Raw genomic sequence first — 23,194 nt, 5'->3', positions numbered from 1 at the left:
GGCTTTGTTTCTCTCATGGGAACCAGCGGATCTCAGCTCCCTCACTGCTCACAGGATGTGCCCAGCTCTTGCGCTGCGGGTATTTAAGTAATAAAATCAGCGTGGAGTGCAACTGACTTCCAGTGTCCTCGGCACCATTCTCGATATACCAGACCAATCCTTAATTAGTATTTTTTAAATAGTCTGCAGCCATTAATGTGCTTACACTAAGTCAACCCGGCCTGAGTGCCGTCACTGCAGGACTGGTAAGGCTCAGGAAGATCGGAGCCTTGCCAGGATCCTGGCAGCAGCACTTACAAAGGGCTTTATTTGACTTTGTTTTGGGTCTCTTTCCATCCAAGATACATTTTTAGTTTGGCTGACACTCTTTGTAATTACCAGCTGGTGGCAGAGAGCCAAAACCCAAATCTGCTTTCTGAGCCGAACGCGGCACATTCGTGCCAAGGTAGGGTTTTACAACTTCCAGGCGCTTTGTAATCGGTTAAGCAGGTTTCGCTCTCGTGGGATTTGCCTTCACGCTGCAAGGGACGTGGCTTCTGTAAGGACGTGTATGGTTTTCCTTCATGGGCTGCCCTTACCTACTTCCTTCCCATGCTGACACAACAGCACGGCTATTGCTCATTGCCGGGTGCGTGCAAATTGCTCCGAGGAGATTGCAGACTGGGTTTAGCCCGAATTTCAGCCCCCCAGGGCTGCTCCTCACCCTGCCCCGCCACCTGGCAGCAGCTGGGCAGATCCTGCTGCACCACAGGTCTGTCACCCTGAGGCTACCTGGGCTTTTGAAGCTTTTTTTTGTGTTTGTTTGTTTGACCAAAACCTTTGATGTGAGGAAAGACCATCCTAACAGCACCTCCACCTGGCCCAGCCTCAGCTGTTTTGGTCCCACAGGGGCTGAAGCAGCCTTGCTGGCTGTGATCTCAGTGGGACATTATGCTTCTGGTGGGGACGTGGATGTTCTCGTGGGGATGTGGTGCTCCTGGTGGGGACACTGCTGTCCTGGTGGGGACAGGACATTTATTATTATTATTATTATTACTATTATTATTATTTAATGGGATGTGTTGTCACAAGGAGACCTATAGGGCATGTGGGGGGGCCCATGGTGCAGCCAACCAAGACCCCGTTCTCTTCCAGCCCTGGGGTCTGCTCCTCTTCTCAGGGGGCTCTGCCACCGCTCGCCTCATGGTCCACAGGTGCATAAGGCAGCCTCTCACCATTTCAGGTTACTGGAATACGTACAGAAACAAACCAGACAAAAAAAAAAAAAAAAACAGATATGTCATGCTTACAGATGGATAAAGGACCACAATGCCCAGCTTGGTGGGCCTGAACACCAGGTCCTCAAAGCTGGGGACTGCCAACAAGCACCACGATGAAGAGCGATGGGAGAACAAGGTTGTGGCCATGGGAATAGAGGCACGCGGAGATCCCAGAGGAGCAAACCACCTACTCCACTGCTGCTGTGCCTCTTAAAGACCAGCCCAGATGGCTGAACAGCCAGGAAGATTGTGCCGGAGTGGGCACCAGGCAAGGTGTTTGTGGAGTTTGTGTCTTCTACATCTACTGCTGGGAGATCAACCTCCTGATCAGCAGGACAAGCTTGGCCAACCTCATTGCCAAGATGCTGGGGCAGCTGGAGAGGTTCCTGTTGGTGAATGATGGCTTTGATGAACTGTGCTTTTCCTTCAGCTGACCCCAGGCTGAGCTGTGCTCCCAATCCCAGGAGCAGAGGCCAGTGGAGATCACCCCGAGCAGCCTCTTCCATGAGACACTTCTGCCAAAGTTCCTCTTTGGGCTCTTAGAGGAGGAATGCAGAAAGGAGCTGGAGGAGATGGGGTATGAAATTTCACCCAAAATTACACAGGAACTATTAGTGTGGCTTCAAAACAGCCAGGAAACGGCCCTAGCTCTTCTGATGCAGCAGTCTGTGAGCTGGAGGTCTGCCACTGCTTGTACGAGAGCCAGGACAAGCACTTTGTGGCAACTGCCTTGGGTGCTTTCACGGGAGTGTATTTACAAGGGGTCAGCTTTAAGGTACCTTGAGCTGCAAAACAGCAACCTGCCCTGGAGCCCAAGCATTCTTGTGAGCACAGGGGCTGTGATGCTGTAGGCTGGTGCCATTTCCCTTTCGGAAGCGGTGGCATGGCAGATGATGCAGACCAGGAGGGTTGGAGGAGTCCATGGAGTACACTGGAGGGCTTCTACCAGCCCCCTGAGGACGGTCCTTTGGCTAGAGGTGGAGGGATCGCCGGCATTGTAAGCCCCAAAGTGTGCTGATGTGCTGTGGAGGACAGACACTGGTGGATCCAGGTGGATGAGCAGTGGCACCTGGGTGAGAACGACCTGGGAGACAGCAAACAGTTGCCCTGTGAGATGCTCAGGCACCCTGCCTGCCTCCGGCAGAGGCCGTGGCAAAGGACGTCGTGAAGCAGAAGCTGCCTTGGCCCAGAGCCTCAAGTCTCCCTGTGCTCTGCTTGTTGGAGTAGAAAGAGCTGGATAACAGAGCAGAAAACACCAGGGGAAAAAAAAAAAAAAAAAAAAAAAAAGCTCACTGCTTTTTTTTTGTCATTTTTATTTTTTTTTTTAAGTGTCTCTGGCTGCACAATGACACAGCCAACTGTCAACAGCTTGGGTAGATTAAACCTCTTTCCTTCTCAGAGGCTGAAGAAATCCAGATTAAGTGAAGAGACATTACAGATGCTGGCTGCTCTGAAAGAAGGAAAACACAACGTGGATACAGGACACATCTGACAAGCAGGACTCATCGGGGAGGGGCCCTGGAACTTGCACACGTGTCAAGAGATGACAAGTACAGGAGATATTTTCTCCTTTTAGGAGATATTTTCTCCTTTTAATGATGAAAGGACCTTCTAATGTGCATGGCCAGACTCTGACTGTGCAGACTCAGTGCTGATCCTCCTGAGTGATGTAGGAATTACTGCCTGCAGCTGAAGTGGGTTCATGCACTACAGATCCAGGCAGGACCTCCTCCAGGAGGAGGCATCCAAATCTTGGATGCCAAGATTTTTCTTCCCAGCTCTTTCATTGTGAGTTGTATATCGATGAGGGTTTCTATATTGCTGAGCCCCAGTTCCCAATGTCTTTTTACTCTCACTTTTGGCTGTGTATTTGTTATGGAGAACATTCATACTGGTTTTACCACCATTAAATAGAGATCCTGTCCCAGAAATCTCATGCCTTGACATTTCCATTCCTTCCTGTGGTCAGCGGCAGCGCCCCAGGGCCCTCCCAGGGTAAGGGCAAGCCCCAGGACGGGACGAGGCCCATGGCCTGGCCTCTCCCATTACTGGGAGCACCACTATGGAGCCGAGCAGAAGCTTAGATTAATTAAGCACAGATCTGCTTAAGCTTCCTGATCACTCTGGGCCCAACACAGCTCTCATCATGGAAAACACATACTTTTTTCCCCTCCGTAACTCAGTTCTGACTGAGCTCATATCCTGAGCTCCAGAGCCCTGCGTCTGCTGAGGTGACACTGGGGAACATGCTCTGGTCAATTACTCAGCAGTCAGCCTGGAAAAAAAATAAAAAATTGCTTTCTAGAGCCTGTTGTGGCCAGGCCGGCGTTGTCAGTGAGGGACTTTGCCCCGGCCTCAGGCCAGCAGCACCGGCCTGATGCCTGAGCTAGGGCTGTGCAGGGAACCAGACGCCCCAACGACCCTTCACATCCTGGCAGGGCTCTGAAATGTGCTTTTTATTGATTATCCATCCCGGCGTGGAAATGCTTTGACAGCAGCTGTGGTTTTGGCAAGGGCCCTCCTGTGAACTTTCTGCTTATCACCAGAACGTCAAGTTTGCAGCTCGATGGGCACTGCTTGCTCTGGCACAGGGCTCGGGCTCAAACAAAGCCAGTCCATCCCCAAACACGACGTTAAATCCCAGCAAACCCATGAGGAACAGAGGTCAGCTGGCAGGGGACAGCCTCGGTCTGTGCTCAGAGGAGCCTGAAATAGCCTGACGGAGCCTAGGGAACATGAGAGAGTCCTGGATGGGCTGCGGAGAACAAGAAAGCTCAGGGACACAACAGGGACCATGAAGGCACCTCAGAAAGGCAACAGGCTGGCCAGAAAGGCAAGACCCACTGCGAGACCCACAGGCACCCAGAGTGACATAAAGGGCCCAAGAGGAACCAGAAAAGCTGGGGGAAGCCAAAGGTCCTGGGGCAGCCTAGAAGCCAGGACGGAGCTCCTGGTGAGCAACCATAAACAGCTTTTAACCACTACACAGCTTTGCTCACTCACTTTTGTGAGTCTCAGCCACAACCAAGAGCTTTGCAGAGCTCAGAACCAGAGCTTTGGTAGATCTCTAACCACCTGTCATCCTATTCTATTACACTACTTGAAAACTCTTCTGAACTGATTGAAGCCACCCCATACCTGCTACGGAGCTCCTCAAAACCACACTGACCAGCTCAAAACCTCCTTCGAACACTTGTAGGCAGGCCTAAACAGCTCTTAACCAGTCTGTGGCCATGTTTCTTCTGTATTTGCCCTCAGCCACCTGCCCCTGTGGGGTCAATGGCAAGGAGATTGTGTGCCCCGGTCTGGTGCTGGGACAGCACAGGGCTGCACTGGTGAAGGTCAGAGACACACAGCCCTGATCTTTCAGAGAAAAAAAAACCAGCTCTGCACCTGCTAGCCTGATGCATAAGGGATGCCAAAGCAACACAACATATTACTTAATTACAGAGGTCCTGGTGCTCATAAACACAACCCAAGAGGGGAAGAACTGAAGAAAGGGGAAGGAGTAGTGGTTATTATGGCCATTGTGGGACTTGGCTTTAAGTCAGGGGCTTTCCCTTTTCACCCAAGCATCTTCCTCATCACTACCTTCAGTAAGGTCGAACTACCTGAACTGATCTTTGAATGTGATTTGAGGATAAGCCCTGCAGGGGCTGTAGGGGCAGCTGAGATTACAGCATGGAGCTGCAGCTGTCCCCGCACAGCACTGCAGGACCTCAGGATGCTTCACAGCTGCCCCAGCACGCTGCAGCAGTCCCTAAGCAACCACTTCCCAGGGCCTCTGGCTGCACTGCAGGCAGCCTGCTGCCACTGAGCATACCCCAGGGTGTGCATGGGCAGGGGGCACTGAGCAGGTGGTATGAATGCAGTCCTGAGGAAATCAGTTAGCTGCTTACCCTTTTCCAAGTGAGAACTGCAAAATAAATTTACCTCCTGCTCAAGCAAGACTGCACTCTGATCCCTCCTAGGAAAACAGCACAGAGAACTTAGTTGAGGCTCTATTTTTCCTTTAGAAAGAAAAAAAAAATGAAGAAAGTCTACTTGTCCTGTCAAGGGTTTAAGCTGTCTGAACAGACTTTTCTAGCTAAAGAAACAAGAAGATTCTGGCTCAGTAGCAACAGATCACTAGAATGCATGGTCAGGAGATACCTGCTGATAGAAACATTGTTAAGTATGTAAGTATTGTACCAAACGAGTTATAAAGCTCATGATGCCCCTGTGTTGATTTAAAATTTTTAATCTTACCTACAACAATTTCATAGCTTTCTTGTGTAAAATACCGCAAGTAAGCTGAAGAAACGTAAGAGAGCAGGATGTCTCCACCTACATGCACAAACCACAGCCATCAACCTCAAAGACCTCAAAGCACACTGGCTACAGCCACCAGCTACAGCCAGCATCATCCCCCCCACAGTGACAAAAAGAGACAAGCACTGCTGGAATGTTTAATGCAACAGAACTTTAATATTTTATACAAAAAAGGTTTAAAACTGTAAATATTATGTATGCTAAAAACACACAACCTTATGTCACACTAATCAAGAAAACACATTTCTTTGCATTTTCCTCAGTTCTTGAAGTTGCAGGTGGGGCCACAAGCAGACTTGGTCCCAGGTGGGGAATGCCAAACTGCTGAGCTTGTGCGTTTGAAGTATCGAGGCTTGCTCTTGCCAAAAATATCCTCCAGCTTAGGGCTTGCAATTAATCCAAAGAGCTCGTCAACATCTACTGGGTGATAGTATTGGTGGAGAATGGCTTGATTAAGCTGAGACCCTAAAAAAAAAAAAGCAACTGTATTAGAGAAGCAGACTTCTGAACAAGTTTTCAGTGCTCTGCTGATGGTATCCCTTCCCTCAGGGGCAACAAGATAGTTACTCTTCTCCATCCATACCTGAAAAAGACCGCTGCAACCTGTACAGCAAGTATGATTAACAGTTTTCTTGTTCATTGCAAAGCTTTGAACTCCAAACCCATCTTCAGGTTGCCAACAATGCTTGTTTTAAGTCACTCTTTACTACACTAAAGATCTCAAACCTACCACATTTTGGTTGGCCCTCAGGAGGATGGGCTGCCTCATCAGTAGTGAGCCCCCACTATTCTTTCACACCCTGAATCCAAACACACATCCAGGACTCTGGTTTAACTCCAACACAACAGCACTTGAAAGGAAACAGATCCAGTCCCCCTCGCAGCCAGCAGCTGCCAGCACTGCAGTCTCACACACTGCTGAACCGCACTTTAGGGAAGTTGAGATGACACTAAGCAAGTCCAGAAAGCTCCAGCTTCCCAAGGAAGGAATTAGAGCCCAAACAAACTTGGCACCTACCATCAGCCCAGGCAGGGACAGGCTTCCGAGGCGCGCTCTCATCATCTGTGGAATCATCGCTGTTCAGATCCATCCCATAGTTATTTTCATTTACCTTGGGGGACCTGAATATCTTTGTGCTCTTTGGGGGCTTTAAGCAGGATGTGGAGATAGATTTCTGAAAGCACAGAGCAGGCACATTAGGGCAGGAAGCAGACCTTGCAGCCTGACAGAAGAGGTTGCTTTGGTAGGGCAGGCTAACCAGACCCATGCAGTCTGACCCCCTGTAGGCACCTCAAAGCTCTGGCACTAATGAGGCCAGACTGCACAAAGATCCCAGATGAGATCCCACAGCAACATAGCGTTAAAGTATCTAGGTATCCTCACACTGACCATAAGCCAAAAGTTAAAAGGTAAGTTGGCAATGCCCCATGTTGGGCAAGGAATTTTACAGTACTGGGAAGGTAGCCAGAAACAGACAGCAGACTTCTAAAGCAGATTTCACATTCATTTTCATCTTTAGCTCAAAAAAAAACAACAAAAAACACACCAAACAGGAGACCAAAAAGGTTACTCAACTGTGTATGAGAAACCTTTGACACATTATCTGTAATATTCTTACTTACAGGTAACTTGGGTGGAGATTTCCTCTAACACCCAGGAGTGCTCACATCCCTCCCTTTTTTTTTTTTGTCTGATCTGTTTTGAAACCTTATCTTGCTGAAAGCCAAGCTAGAGCCCAGGACTGCGTACCGCAGCAGGGAATGCAAACTGTTTGCTCAACCTGCAGCTCCCAAGCTGTGATGAAGGGCCTCCCAGTACCTGGCCAGAAAAAAAGCTAGGGCTCCATTTCACTTTGAAGCTGCAGGTCAGAACAGCACAAGGCAAGGCTTGGAGGGACCTCCTGGCTTTGTGCGGAGGAACAGGAGATGACCAGGAGACCTGACAGTTGTATGTAGCACAGAACTGACTGAGAAAAAACAAGAAGGCATCATTATGGAGAAATCCTCCCAAAACTTTAAGAGCTCAACATGCTGGAGGACCTCTCTGAAGAGCCTGCATGGTACAGTTACAGGACTGCAGCCGTGTTGGGATCATGAAGATGTGGTGGGATGGCTCCCATGACTGGAGAGCTGCAGTGGAAGGCTACAGGCTCCTTGGGAAGGACAAGCTATGAAGAGGTGGAAAAGGACTTGCCCTTTATGTAAAGGAGCAGCTGAAGAGTGTACGGAGCTCAGGTTCCTGAGGACAGCGAGGTGGGCACACAGCAAACTGACAGCCCTGCACTTCAGGAGAGCGGGCTTCAGCCTGTCCAAGGACCTGCTTGGAGGAGTCCCATGGCACAAGGCCCTGGAGGGAAGAAGAGCCCAGGAAAGCTGGTTAATATTTGGATCACCTCCTCCAAGCTCAAGATTGGTGCATCCTAACGAAGAAATCAAGCAACGATGCCAGGAGGCCCGCGTGGTTGAACAAGGCACTCCTGACCAAACAAAAGCAGGATGGAAGTGTACAGAGGGCAGAAGCAAGGACAGGTAACCTGAGAGGAATGCAGAGACTGTCCGAGCATCCATGAAACTGAAACCCAAAAGAAACTGGATCTGGCCAAGGATGTACAGGACAAGAAGGGCACCTCTGAATACATCAGTGATGAAAACAAGACTGAGAAATGTGGGCCCATTGCTGAGCAGGATGGGGTACGTCGTTACACAGGGCAAGGAAAGGCTGAGGTACTGACTGCCTTCTTTGCCTCAGTCATCACTGAGTGGTGATGACCAGGAGTAGTCAGCATGGATTCACCAGGGCAAGTCCAACTTCATGGATTTGATTAGCTTTCAATGAAATAACCAGCCTGGTAGATGAGGGGAGAGAAGCAGATGTCTCCCTGGACTTCAGGAAGGCCTTTGGCACTGTCTCTGATACAATCCTCACAGATGAGCTCTTGGAGTATGGTCTGGATGGGTGGACAGTGAGGTGGACTGAAAACTGGCTGAAGAACAAAGCTCAGAGGGTGGAGATCAGTAGTACAAAGTCTAGATGGAGGCTGGTAACCTGTGATGTGCCTCAGGGGTCAATAATGGGTCCAATCTTGTTCAACATCATTAATGATGTAGAAGATGTGTCAGAGCTCACCCTCAGGAAGTTTGCAGCTTACACCAGACCAGAAGGAATGGCTGATGGGTCAGCAGGTCGTGCTGCCATCCAGAGGGACCTTAACAGGCTGGAGAAAAGGGCCATGAAGATGAAGGGACTGGAACCTCTCTCCTGTGAAGAATGGCTAAAAGAGCCAGGACTCCTCAAGCCAAGAGCATTTGAAAGCTCAGGGTGGGAATCTTATCCACATATATAAATACTTGGAGGGAGGACGCAAAGAAGATGGAAACAGGCTCTCTAGTAGTGTCCAGTAGACACAAACTGAAATCCAGGAGGTTCCATCGGGGCATCAGCAAGCAATTCTTTGCTATGAGTGTGACTGAGTACAGGCCATCCAGAGAGGAAAACATACCACATACCTTTAAGTACTTGGCTTTTGTACATATGGCTCTACCATTCCAACCCATTCACGTGTTTCACAGTAGGTCTAGTTCCTATTCTTTTAAGCTCTCAAATTAGGCACAGAAGAAGGAAGTCCAGCACGATAAAGAGGTACTGCTCAGAGACAGGACAAGAATACCTGGGAAGGGGAGTTTACTGGGAGAGGCTGTAGTCAGGGCTGTTTGGCTCTTTGAGTACTGTTTTCTACACCCTTCCAGATTTTAGGTCTGAACAGCTCCATTTCAAACTCCTGGCCATTCAAGCAGCTGCATAGCAAGACTTAACAGGCAGGTCTGGATGAGTTTTGCTATGGTGCAGCTAAAGGCTCTGCAGGCTAAACCGACACCTCATGATGTGCTGCCATCATGTGGTCATTCCCAACGCCTGTTCAAAGGTAAGAGATTTGCTGTTCCTTCAGCTTCTCCTGTGCTGAGCTCCTGGCCAAGCACCAGAGAAGACAGGCTTCCCGATCCTCTACACAAACTCCAGTTAACCCCCTACAGCCTACATTAAATGATTTCACCTCCTGCTCATCTCCCTTCACCTCACTGCTTCACCACTGCTGAATAATAAATTTGCAGGCTGATTCCAAACCACTGGAGTCAATTAGACACAATAGACTTATTTCAAGGGCTCCACGAGAACCTAAGCTCACCTTTATGGTTTTGCTCAGACACATGTTGGAGGCAGCAGAGGATGATTCTGGTTGCTTGATTTTCTTCTCCTCTGCCAGCTGCTGCCAGGGCTCCTCCAGATCATCTTCTTCCTGTTAAGACATAAGAATTCAGTCATTCCTTATTCACATTCACTGAAACAAAACCACCAGACTATCTCTGGAATTTAGCCATATTTTCGGGGGCCTTTGATGAAATCCTCTGTCCCTGTCTTCTGCATGCTGCATGGCAAAAGAATATATATAAAAAAAATCAGAAATCAAGCAGATGAACTGAGAGCTGCCTTTGCTCAGTGAGATCAAAAGATCTTTTGCTCAGATCAGCAAGGTCTCTAGAGCCCACACCCACCTTTACCGCTCTCACCCAGGTATCAAAAGTCATTGCAATGGATGCTGGCTGCCTGACTCTCTCCTCCTGCCCAAGCAGCTGGTACAGCTCTTTTGGGCTCTTTGGCCTAAAAGAGGAAAGCTTTTCATTGCTTAAGCTCCTTTTCAACCCAAAGCACTTTATCCAGAAGTTTCTCCTGCCACTCTCCTTAGCAGGGAAGAACAACACATAGCTAACCAGTGCAGGAACTGTAGCCACTTCAAATTAGATTCAGCATCTCCCTTTCTGGAGGAGTTTTGCTGTGTCTCACTCCAGCCCAGTTGCTGGTTATACATAATTTTAATGAAGGTCTGAATTATTTATATAGGAAAAAATACGAGTTTAGAAGTCATTAGCCTAGTGAATAAGAGCAGCAAAAGCAAAAAGGAGAGGAAGGATTTATTCTTAAGAGTAGCAGCATTTGGTACTTTTATTTTAACCAATGAAGAAGGCAGAAGAGTGACATTAACTTAATAGTGGAAAGAAAATGTTACTGTGATATTTTGAGACAGACTAAGCTACAACATTCTTTGTACAAGTGCAAATGAAGTTAGACGAAGCTATATGATACCTGAAGCTTGTTATGGAGATCACTCTCCAAATAAAGGAAAGGAATATATATATTTTTAAAGCATCTTACTAATTCCCATGCTCATTTTAATATCATGGAACATAATTTGAAGATGTTCCTCAAAAGTGTGGTTGTATGTCATCCATGTTCTGTGATACTAATGTTAGGAGGCTGAGAATGCTCACCTGTTGACCAGAAAATTATTTTGTAGCAGAGCTAACTTATTCTTGAACAAACCTCAAGTACGTAGAGGAACATCATGCTTGACTCAGTTTTATTATATCTGTTTCCTCTAAATAAAGTAATAACAGTTTTAAAAACTTCAAACGGTAACACGAGACTGGGAAAGCAAGTCTGATCTTAAAAAGTACATCTGCTTATTCAAGGCCTTACTGCTTTACAACAGAATTTGTTGCAAGACCTCTAACTCCCCACCTTTATGCATTTTTCAGTAAACACCACTGTATCCAGCTGATGTTGTGGGGACTTCTCTCCCTCCTGCTGTTTGAGATCCCTGGGGAACAAAGCCACAGTTTAGTTATACAGGAAAGCATGTTCCACCCCTCCCTGCTAGCGTTCTTATAGCCTCTTGCTTTAGCACCCCAAACCTTTGGGACATCGCATCACATGGCTGACTCACATCAGCCTCCCAGTTCCAGCAATATTGTTTATATTTACTGCTTCCCCATGCCTGTTGCTAAGTCCCCTTCTCCAGAATAGAAACAAGATAATACCTCTCCTTTACTTGCTCCACCTGTCGCTGCTCTGCAAGATTTTTCAGTTCCAAAGCTTTCTTTCCTTTTTCTTTCGCTTTATCTTCTCTCCTTTTCTGCAGTAGTTCATGCTGCTCAGATTCATCTTCCTCCTGAAGAAGAACCCTTGTAACCCTCCAACTCACACGGGGAAAGATTGTAGGATTCAAAACGACTGCTTTGCAACAACCCATGCTTGTTATATGCCATTCTTACCTTCTACAGCCTGCCCACCTGTTGAACAGTATTTCCCTTTGGTCTCTGCAAGTTCCCTTGTGCTCAAACCCAACGTCAACTGTCTAGACAGAAGTCTTGCAGCACAGATGCTTCTGTTTCCCCAAATCTCTGCAGATCCTGGCAGTAATTTCTGCCTGTTCCACCAGGCAGACCAATACACAGGTTCCCTGCTACTCCTTTCCTTTTCTACACACAGAAGGAACCTAAAGTTGCTCTTACCACCTTCAGCGTTTTCTGTTTCCGTGCATCAGTTTCTCCAGGTTTCTTTGACAGTTTTTTCTTGCTCCATTCCTCTGACAATCTCTCTTCCCTCACTTGTGAAAGGCGCACCTGAGAACGACAAGTGTCTGCTCCACTGCCCTGAGGACACACATCACAGCCTTTTCCAAATGGAGAATGGGGGGCGCCTCTGAAGTCTGATACCTCAGGTTTGAGACTTCAGGACTGAGAACCCAGCATCCAGCAAGAGGCAAACATGCACTGGATTTAGCACCAAGTTTGTGCACCAAGTCCAACACCTAATACAGGTCATGTAAAGAGGCACCCACCACCTACAGAGTCTGGAAAAAAGAACAGAGACCATTACCCAACTTTAACATACATGCTTTCATCCTGTGTGTGTTTGTCTGCAGAACAAGGTTCTGGTTTATATTTTGCCTGCAGCACTGCTGTCAACTGAACTGCAGTACAAACTGGGGATCTGAGAGCTGACTGAGCCCCAGACACTGTTCCTTTACCTGAGCTGTCTATCTCAATAAAAGCACTGGCATGTGCACAGCAGGAGACTAGTCAGGGCTACACGCATTTTTGTCTGCTCAGGTTTTGGGAAAGGCTGCAAGGAGCACAACTCTTCTTCCAGGGAAGACCCTTCCAAAGCTCAGTTTAGTCCACCCCCCAAAAGGCTGGTCCACTCAGCCATCCACTTCCCTGGAGCTCTTCCCATGTCAGCCAGGCACAGCGTCCCTCAGCCCTGCAGAACCTGCACTGCTGTACAGAAGCAGCACCACCTCCTGCACACAGCCATCCACGGCCAATCCTGGCACACTCAACCTCTACAGGTCCTCAAAAAATGGTAAAGGGAAAAGCTTTAAAAAACAGACTATACAAACACACACACAGCTGCCACCACATCTTCTAGTCACGAGCATTCCTTGCTCGCTTGGTAGCTATTCTTTTTCCTGCCATGCTTCTGCAGCCCCCAGTAGCCACCATGGCTTTGCTGTCTGCAGTGCAAACACCCGAGTGCACTGTAAGGCCAGCAACGCCGTCTCAACTGCAGGGCCTTTTCACAAGACAGCCAGGGGATGCTACCACATTCCTTGAATGCAGAGCACCGTAAATGCTGCATGTCAGAACAGGAATGGTTAGAATCACTACAGAGGTATGGAGAACAAATCCCTCCCCTTGTTAGACAGAGAATTTCAAAGTCTATTTTAGATGCAGACTTACCCACCACCTGATTAGTCACCATCAGCAGTAACCCAGTGCTTGGGCACATTGCACCAGTGGCCTGTCTGCACCCGCTCAGTCTCACAACTCCCTGACATAACACCACTGTTCTGAGTGGCGCAAAGCTTGGCCAGGCTTCTTACCTTCTCATCATTCTGTGATGTCTTCTGTTGCATTCGCTTCTTCTTCTTCTCTTCTTCCAGTTGTTCCACCCGCTCTCGAGCCTGAAGTGCCTTCCTCAGACGCTCTTCCCTCTTTCTGGGTAGTGTGTGTGCAAGAGGGGCCTGTTAGCTTTGTTTTATCCTCTGACACAGAGGACGACAGGGGGACAAGGACTTGCCTTGGTACCAAGGGCTTGTGGCTCATTTTCTAGCATGGCAGCCCGCCACAGATTATGCGGAAACAATTTTGCTTTGGTTGAGTTTAACCTCAGCTCGTTATCTGCATCAGGTCCACCAGAAATCAGCAGGTGCTTTGCACTGATGCAGTTCTTACTGCAGCACGCTATGAGCAGCACTGCTCAGGGTGCACAGGGACCATCACATGCTAAAGGTCCCTTCCAAGTGGGGGAGGTAAATCATGGTACAGCAGTGCTGCCTGCCTCACAGGAAAAGCCTTCAAGGAAATTCTGTGCTGAGCCTGGGGAGAAGCAGGAGGTAAGGGATCCAACTCACTGCTTCATTTCTGCCTGCCGCCGTCTCTTTTCCTCCTCCACTTTCTTTCTCCTTTGTTCCTCAGCCTCCTGCTTCTTCCTCAGGCTTTCCAGTCTCTGTCGCTCCTTCTTCTGAAAGGAGATGATTTCAGACTGTAATAATTGCTGGGACCTGTTTCTGCCCTCAGGCTGCTTGTGCACAGGCAGCTAGAGGCTAGGCAGCCTGCTAAACAAAGAAGTCACTGTCAGAGTCATATTCACCCACACACAGGGATGGGAAGTGAGTAGTAGGGAAGAAACAATGCAGCACTTATTCAGGTGCACGATCTTCCTAGAGCAGAAGAGTCATTGGGATGGGAGGGAAACACTTCAGTCCTTCATCTGTACAGAGTGCGTTCAGGCAAGAAAGTTACCTGGCACGCTGCTGCTGTGGGTGGCCAGTGTAGTTAACACTACTGGCCTGGGACAGGGCTACCTACACCAGCAGCTGGAAGAATCAGGGAGAAGATGCAGAATGCCAAGCAGTCATGCTTAGAGGCCAAAAGGTTTCTTAGCAGTTCCCTTCCCCAGCAGAACACACCTACAGAGAGATACTGGCACAGCCAGTTTACAATTTTGGACAGAGAACAGAAGAGCTGTGTGGATGCCAGCATGAGGGGAAAGAGCTGTCAGTACTTGTGAGGCAAGAAGGACAGCCCTTACAGTTTTCCAGCCCCACAGTTGAAGGTGTCATTACTTACAACAAAGTCTCCCTGTAAAAAAAAAAAGAGAAATTAAGCGTTTGGATGAAGCACTAGAACCCCACTGCACGCTAACCCTATTCCCAGCTGCAGTTCCCTGTCAGTAAGGTGGTAGGGAACCCACTGCCTGACCCCACACTGCTCATCTCTCAGCCCTACAGCAGCCAACTGCGCAACACACAAGGACAGAGCCCCGCTGCAAAGAGAAAAGCCTACTGCTTTCCCCACCATACCAGAATATAAAGTGTTTTCAAGCGTTTCCGCTGATCATAGACAGAGCAGCTGAAAACTCTGCATCTGAGGACAGTTTGAGGATTGGTGCTACAAACCCCAGGCCAGTAACAGTGCTTGGGGACATGTGATGCTAGCTAGGCAAAGCCATTTTCCCTCCCCTGTGAAAGTGGTAGAATCACGAGGACAACTTGTTAGGACCTTCACTGACCCACAGGAGCCAACAGAACGAGGAATACATTCATGCTTTTCTAAACTAGCAGTTGTCTTGGCACTCCCCATGCATGATCCTCTCCTTCACCTCTGTGAGGGGAGGTGGGACTCTGACACACCTTAGGATCAGGTCGGGTGGGAGTGTTGTGTTTGATTAAGTTCTTTATCACACTCCCACGTCCTGTAGGCCCAGGGCTTGCGAGTAGCTGGCTTCTCTGCACTGCCTGCAGGAAGTTTTTCAGTGGTCTGACAACCTAAGAGGAAAAGATGGAGGGAAGTAAGTACTTGCCAGGGAAAGGGAGGCAGAGAAGACAGTGGGACCCACTCACCTTACTAGCTGGAGAGGCAGAATGCGGAGCCTGGTTGGTAGAATTGACATGCTTGTCTTCCAAAGGGGCACGACCTCCTGGCTGCTGCCCATTCCGTACAACACCCATTCTTTGTTTACAGCTCCTTGTCCTGTTGGCACCAGGAAGCATTAGCTGACCATCACACTCCCCAAGTCTTGTCAGAAGAATTGACTTGCTGTTACACAGCTCCCTCTGCCTGCTCGCTGCTACCAGAGGAACTGGGCCTCCCATGAAGCCAGCCAGCCCTGGAGCAGGAGGAACACCAGCCAGCCATAAATGAGGACAGGGGACACACGGCAACTTGGAAGGGGAATATCCAAGTTCCAGACCATAAATACACATCACTCCTACTCTCATTCAATACTCTGATTCCCAGCAAGCAAGGTATCTGTCACAGCTGCTATTAACACCACAACATGGATGTAATCCATGTGTATTTCCAACTAGCCAGTCCAGTCCACCTCACTGGCAGAGTTTTATTTGCTTTATAAATACCTTGGATGCTCACAGATTCACTCATGTCACAAATGCCTTCATGTGCACCCCCTAATTCCATGGGGAAACAAGAGGACTACCTCGCTGCATGACTGCGGCCCAGCCCAGCAGCAGTTCCAAGGAAGGCTGCAGCTCCTGACACATCGCTAATTCACCACGTGAGAACAGAGGTTACTGCTACTCCCCCTTCCCACCCACTACCTGCAGTATATTCACCCCAGCAAAACAGGGATGGGAGACAGGCTGAGGACAAAGCTAAAAGCAGCTGAAATCTCACATGAAACACCAATAATATAATCAGTGAGGAAACAAGTCAGACATTCCAGACACTTGCACAAGATAAAAATAAGTAGGTCGGTCACCTGCTCATGTTGCCTTCTGAAACTACTCCCAGACCACCCCTTTATGAACCACTCATGTCTAAGCTGTGAGATAACAGTGCTATCTTAGTCATCTTTGCTGGTCTGTGCATGAACTAACGTGTCTGGGACCCAGGTCTGGCCTGGGAAGCAAGAAAGGCTCAAGTCACATAGAACTTCCACAGACAAATGGTCAAAGTAGATTTCAAGACTTCACTGCAGGGCAGGGCAGGAAACAAACACCCAAAGGTTTTAAACAAGTTGAAGTGCCAAGCCTAACTCCTCCCATGCCACTGGTTTGTTCATCTTCTCCCTTTGCAAGTGTCTCATACCAGATGCATGAAGGACTCTCCTGGGACTTGGCACCGTGGGCTTGTTCCTGGTTCATGTTCTGGGGTTCACTGTTTGGATTTACACAGCTGCCTGTGAAGGAATCTGCAGTCAGCACCATGTGCTCAGAGCCCCACAGCATGTAACCGACCCACAAAAGCATAAGCCTGGATTTCTACCTCAAATATCAGTGTTGCACACGTACATTGTGAAGTGTGCATCTTGTACAGATGCTTCTGCACAAGCACAACCTCCCCACCAAAAGGACTGCAGGTCCTCTTACTTCCACTCCAGCTAGAGCTACTTATGGGATCCCACAGCTGTCACAGGGGACAAACAGAAAGCCTGAATATCCCCTTGCTTTGAGGCGCAGTAAATAAGCCTGACATCCTCACATCATGTAGACCCAAAGAGGAAAGGGATGTCGAGGCCCTTTAACGCTTGGGAGACCCCAAACCTGGGAGTGTTCTTTCAAGACTAACTCAACATTACCTTCATTACTCCCTGCCTGCTGTTCAGGAGGAGATGAGCACTGGGCAGAAGGGCTGGCAGCTTCTACAGTTCTGCTTGAAGTGAGCAAGTTTTCGGGAACCTACAGGAAAAGGAAGCATTATCTCAGCACAGTTCCTCCAAAGGAGCAAGGCTGTCATGCACCCGCTGCCCTGAAGAAGCCAGTCACTCCCAGATACAACCCTACTGGTAGCCCATGGACTCTTCCTCTCAACTGGAGACATGCTGCAGGTACGCCAACTGACTCACTGCAGTAACAGGGGGTCTGCTCAAGGAACACCAGCCTCTGCTGGAAAAACAACAGCTACCCAGTATTTCTCATCCAGAGCAGCAAACTTCATTGAACCTGGATGTTTTTGCCAGCTCAAAGGACTGGATAGGTTTCTTTGTCTTGCAGACTTACACGAGCTTGCAGCATACATAACTTGACTGGTAAAGCACTAAGTTCAACTGCCCTTCTGACTTCTGTAGCTCAAGCCAGCCAGGCAATAGAGACAAGCTAAGAATAGACACAATTACCACGCCCAGATGACAGGCAAAAGCCTGCTGACTTTTAGGAACCTGTTCAAACACCTCTGAAAACCCCATCCTAGAGGTTTTACCAAGGCACAAAAGGTCTCCATCTCCCAGGAGCCAGTGAGCCAAGAGGCATAACCAGCTGCCTAGGTATCTGAATGGCCATGGTGTCCACCTCAGCAGCTCCTTTGCTGAGCTTGAAGTGATGTGCAAATAGTCCCTGGGCCACACTCCCTGCTTCCAGTGGTAACGTTTCTTTTGTTGAGCAGTTGGAAGATAGGTCATTCCTTTGGACTCACCTTTTCACTTTGGGAGTTCAGTTCCGGTCCAGATCTGTAAAAAGAAAGTCTGCTTTAATTTTGTCAATTCCCTGTGAAATAAAAGAAACACTACTTTGTTCCTGGTGCATCTCTGCCAGGACAGCATTCAGAAGGGTGAGTTACAGGCTAGGCCTGTATTTTTATTGCCTACAGGACCAGGGAGAGTACAGGAAATTTAAGTACACCCAGACAGAGGCACAAGCCTGTTTGAGCCAGGCCATGCAGGGGTCGAGATGTAAATTCTTCTGATGGACTGTTCCACCGCACTGCTGAACATAATAATGAACTTCGTCCTCCCCTTTGTCTGCAGAACTTCCACGCGGCAGGTCCAAAGGAAGTGCTGTGAACCTTCTGAAGACAAAGTGCTACCTGTTCACCTCTCAGCTCAGACAGGCTGAGTAACCTCCAGCACCACCAGGCACCCAGCAGCTGGTTACAGCCAGTAATCCAGGACTGGATGCAGGTGATGGCAGCCAACACCAGGCAGAGCAACTGCTAGCATGCTCTCAGGGCTTGTGGCACAGGGACAGATCCTGCCCTCACGCAGTGATCAGCCTCACTGTACCCTGACGAGGCTTGTGAAAAGGAGGAGCTGCATCTGAACAGCACAAACGTTGGAATATCAGAGCCCAAGTGACAACACCACCCAAAATAGTCAATTACAAAAACCAGCCCTGTATCTGTAACAGAGGAGCAACCCATACAGCTTGTGTGCTTTTTGTGGTTTCTTCCTGCCTGCTTCACATGCCATGCTCACCTCATGTTGCTGGTCACATCTTCCACAAAAACCTCCAAGGAGCTTTGACCTGAAGAAGAAAAAAACAGAAGCCAGCATAACATAAACCAGCTTGGGGATTTCAGTCTGAGGCTTCTCAACAGTGGCAGTGCGTGCGTGGTAGAGCTCTGGTCTCTGTACAGGCTTCTCCCAGGGAACATGCTGATTGCTCATCTCAGCTTTCCACACCAGCACCACCACCTCCCTCGAGTGTCACTGACAAGCTGAGGTAGGCTGGGAAGACAGAGAACCGAAGCAGCAGATCCTCCTGGCTGCAGGCTGCTCCAGCTGCACAAACATGCTCACGCCTGTACCATTGCGATAGCATTTCCCAGTCAATTGACTTCAGCTTCTGCCTCCCTATGGTTTTAGGCAGAGATTTGGTGAATTTTCACCGACTTCCCCCCCCCCCCACACCTCTTGGATGAAAGTGTTTTTAACAAATGCCTGGATACGGCGTGACTCAAAGCTGACAAAACTAAATACCAAAAGGCATTAGTGCTTTATTAGAAGCTAATCTGACTTCAGAAGCGATGGTTTTAAACAGCTCTAATTTGAAAACCTTCCCAGGAACAGCAAAAACAAGGGACACGAGGAGTTTCGTGCTACCTGGAACAGTCTTGATGATTTCTGAATCTCGTTTCCTCAGATGACTGTGCTATTTAGTTTTCTGTCCATCTACACTATCTGCACCCAAAAAGCATTCAAGTTCTTCTACCAACTTCAGCCAAAGTCCAGGAAGCAGACACCCAGTTCCTGGGGATTTTTTGAGGAGCTGGCAGAAGATATTTGAATTAAAGCCCCTCCCCAGTGAATGCAAGTCTCATCTGATCAACCCACTAAGCAGCCAAGCCATAGCTAGAAGCAGTCAGACCGTATTTTCCATTCCACTTTTAGAGACTCATCTGCAACCCATGTAACCCAGCCTCCAGTCCCTGTGCCTCAGCAGACACACTCCCTTCATCTGCCGTGGCAAAACACACAAAGCCTGAGACAGTCTGATGAGGATCTCAGGCTTGCACTCCAAGTGATGGAAGCCACAAAACCAATTGCTGAGGAGACTAGGAAGAGAAACTCCACAGCTACTTATTGCTTACAGCAAAGCTGAGAAGCTGATTTAGCTAAATGAATGTGCTCGGTAACAGAAAGAAACTTACAGCTCACTCTGCTGGAGGCAGAGGATGATTCTCGTGCTGCTGCTGCCTTCTTTGAGATGGCCCTGCTGATGGACTTCTGAATCATGTTCTCTCTTCTGCTGGCCAGCGAATATTTATCTGACAAGGAAGTCCTACGGTTTTTGTGGGGGCCACCCACACAGCTTTGGCGTCCAGAGCAACGGTGCGCTTTGGATTTTGTTGTAGTCCTTTTGCTGTTGGGGTCCGGGAGAAGCACCTTTTCGAGGTCTTGAGGAGACAGATCTACTTGGAGTATGGCAGAATCTCTTTTTCTAGCAGCCTCCATCATGGGGGTACTTGATCTTCTTTGGGGGACCTCTTCCCCCTCCCTTGCTGTCTGCTCACCAGGGATCACAGAGACAGCAGGCACATCGTGCCGTTCAGTAGCTGCATCCCCCTCGGGCACCTGCTCCCTGGTTTTAAGGGCTGCACCACCACCATCAGCACCGTCTCCCTCTGGGGACAGCTCAGCCTGAGGACCATCATCACAACCCGCTTCTGCCACAGGACCTTGTGCTTCTGCAGGCTCCTTCCCAGGTGGTGCTGGAAGCTCAGTTTTAACACTGAGCTGAGGCTTTGCTGCACAGTCGGGCACAGAGACCTCTTCCCCCTGCTCACTGAGGTTCTGGGGCTGCTCTTTGCTGTGGTGTCTTTGGGAACCTGGCTTGGAAGATACTAGTTTGACACTGCTTCTCCTTCTGGACAACCTGGGATAAAAAACGACCTGCAGTGAAGTGACACAGGTCTCCCGCTCCCAAATCATCGCAGAACAAGCAGCAGATGAGCTTTGAAGTGTACCTACAGGCTGCCTCCCTCCACCCATTCCCTCTCACACCTTTTATCACCGGCTAACAGTGATAGCCAACACCACCCCGTTTGCCCCACGCAAAGCACAGAGACAGGAACAAATTCTGGACTGAGTACCACCTGTACAGCTAGGACTCTTATAAATTCCTTGAATTACTGTTATTTAAGTGAGAAATGCCATGTTCAGTGAGTGTCTCTAGCTCTACTGCTTCAGTTAATCCCCATCAACTCCACAGAGGCTTGGGAAAGGTCTCCAGTGAAATCCAGCACTGAAATCCTCTCCTCTACATCACCTGACTTGACACAAGAAGACAGAGCCTTACACTTGATCAGCAAGTCAAGGAGATGAGCTGGACAAAGCCCAAAAACCACCTCAGCACTCCACAGAAATGAAGCCTCCATCACCAAAGTGACACGGAGGTAGCTCAAGAGTAGAGATTGGAAACAAAGACAAAGCGGAGAATCAATGTGGAAATGCACGGCAGATGAAAAACACAGCTAAGACGACGCTGCAGCATGAGCTAGTTAAGTGAATGATGGCTTACCATCTCTGGTGAAAGCCTACCAGCAAGCAGCTATGTCTTACTGCCAGTAATCAGGTCAATACTCTGCCCTCCTTCCAGGTTTGTTCTCTTAATTTCTCATTCTGACCTCTAGAAAGAGGGGGGGGGGGGGGGCTTTTTGCTCAAGTTAGAAAAAAAGACTATTAATTGGGAAATCTATAATTAACAGCATGCTGAGAGATAGGTTTTAAAATACATACTGAGGAAAACAAGGCAAGGAAAACACCAATGGCCCAACCCTGCAGGACAGACATGCTAGGCTTCAGCATGGACTTCCTCCTGACAACCAACCACCTAACCTTTCAGCCGTTCCATCACATCAGCAGGCCTTTCTCAAGGCTGAGTTTAAATGAAGACAAAACACACACAAGACTCATCTCCTTTAGGGGAGCAGCCAAGCTGCCATCCAGCTGCTACCTGAAAGCTAACAGCATGTCCTCAGAGCTCTCCCTGTTTAGATGCACAGCATTTTCTTCTCCTGCCCTCCTTCCCCACGCACACGCTCACCAGCTTCCCACGCTTCCTTACTATTCTTGCTGTTCTCTCCATCCTCCATTTCTAGTTTGGAAGTCTTTCAGTTTTAACTTCCTGTCCAACTTCTGCATTTTTTTTTCCACCACAGCTGTCAAAATATAAGGTAAAACCCGCAGCTTATTACCATCCTAGCTTGCTTTCTAGTGAATCTGTTGACTGATACAGAAGAGGGAAAGAAGAAAGTAGTAAGGAGAAATTTGGCTGCTTGACATTACTACTGCTGTTCCTGCCTTCTTTTGCTGAAAAAAAAGAAAAAAAAAACACAAAAACCTTCATGGTCATGGGACACAAATGCTTCCTCTCATAGTTTTAGCATTTCTGTCTAATTAGGGCTAATTTTAAAAGCCTCCAGTATGAGTGTTTATAAGCAAGTCACTTGGAACTTCCACTTCAGCTTCATTCCTAATCCCTTCAAGCCCTTCCTGCCTGTTAGCTTAAGCTGTGACAACAGACACGACACTTGTGCATGTTACTGGTGCCAAGTTGCATTCTCAGGTGAGCAAACACCAGGAGCAATGTCAGGCCAGAAGGTGTACTGAAAAAAAAATAAAGCAAATAAAAAGAAAATTCAAATGAAAGCGAAAGACAATAACCAACTGCATTCCTAACTTTCACGAGAATCAGCGTTGGATAGTCTTGACACACCCCTTTGAATTCAATGTTTACTAACTCAAGAGAAGAGGGACTCCTTTCACCTGTATGCATGTGTGAACAGTTAAAACCTTGTTTCTCCCTCCAACGCCATGCAGAACCAGCACAAGCCACCTCACCCACCTCCTCCTGGTTGGCTCGCTCTCATCTCTCAGCAACGAGGACTGCCGCTTCTTGGGGCGTCTCCGCTGCGACGGCTTCTTGGGCATTAACCCAGGCTCAGCCCAGAAGTTGCTGTTGAAGGAGACAAAGGCAGAAAGCAGAGGTTGAGCCCCCAGCGATCCCACACTTTGGGTGATCCGAGAGGCACCGCACAGCCACCCCCTACCTCTCCAGCAGCCTCCTGCCCTGCTCCTCCACCTCCCGCAGCCAGGCCAGGTGCTTGTGCTGGGCATTGTGGAGGAACTGGGAGAACCTCTGCTCGCACACCTCCAGCAGCCGCCAGGGACCCTCAGCCTCTGCCATGGCCCCCCTGGAACACAGGAGGGGAGATGAGGGGGGCAATGCAGCCTCCCTAAGACAGAGGAGGGCTCCTGGGGAGGCTGAGACACAAGAGAAGAGATAAGGGGTCCCCAAGGGAGACTGAGATAAGGGAAGGGAGGTGAGGGTTGCTCAGGGAAGGCTGCCCCCAGGACCCATAAGGGGAGGTGGGGCACCCTAAGAGAGGCCACGCGCCCACCTCACAGCCTCGAGGCTGAAACCCACCCTCACACCTCCAGACACCCTCCCCGCCTTAAATACTCTCCCCTCCACCAATCACAGCGCGCTCCCACCGCTCCCACCGCTCCCTGCCTTCTCACTGGCTTTCTCCCACGTCCATCACTC

At 48.8% G+C, this 23,194-nt stretch overlaps 1 protein-coding gene across 1 annotated transcript; it reads right to left on the bottom strand.

The window, feature by feature from the left end:
* Nucleotides 1-5,706: 5,706 nt before the first annotated feature.
* On the bottom strand, nt 5,707-23,079 carry LOC118157392 (inner centromere protein-like). The gene is made up of 19 exons (XM_035311699.1): nt 23,049-23,079; nt 22,698-22,841; nt 22,493-22,603; nt 19,797-20,521; nt 18,622-18,670; nt 17,844-17,877; nt 17,011-17,110; nt 16,521-16,611; nt 15,314-15,443; nt 15,104-15,238; nt 14,541-14,552; nt 13,823-13,932; nt 13,292-13,406; nt 11,919-12,029; nt 11,445-11,575; nt 11,146-11,224; nt 9,755-9,865; nt 6,589-6,745; nt 5,707-6,035 (listed from the first exon to the last, which is right to left on the bottom strand). The coding sequence occupies exons 2-19, from the start codon at nt 22,832-22,834 to the stop codon at nt 5,830-5,832; spliced, it is 2,544 nt and encodes an 847-aa protein (XP_035167590.1). The 5' UTR covers nt 22,835-22,841; nt 23,049-23,079; the 3' UTR covers nt 5,707-5,829.
* Nucleotides 23,080-23,194: the final 115 nt, after the last annotated feature.

Source organism: Oxyura jamaicensis, assembly GCF_011077185.1.
Source record: "Oxyura jamaicensis isolate SHBP4307 breed ruddy duck chromosome 5 unlocalized genomic scaffold, BPBGC_Ojam_1.0 oxy5_random_OJ106504, whole genome shotgun sequence".
Taxonomy (NCBI): Eukaryota; Metazoa; Chordata; class Aves; order Anseriformes; family Anatidae; genus Oxyura; species Oxyura jamaicensis.
The sequence above is the reverse complement of the archived record's forward strand: the minus strand, read 5'-3'. Positions and strand labels throughout refer to the sequence as shown.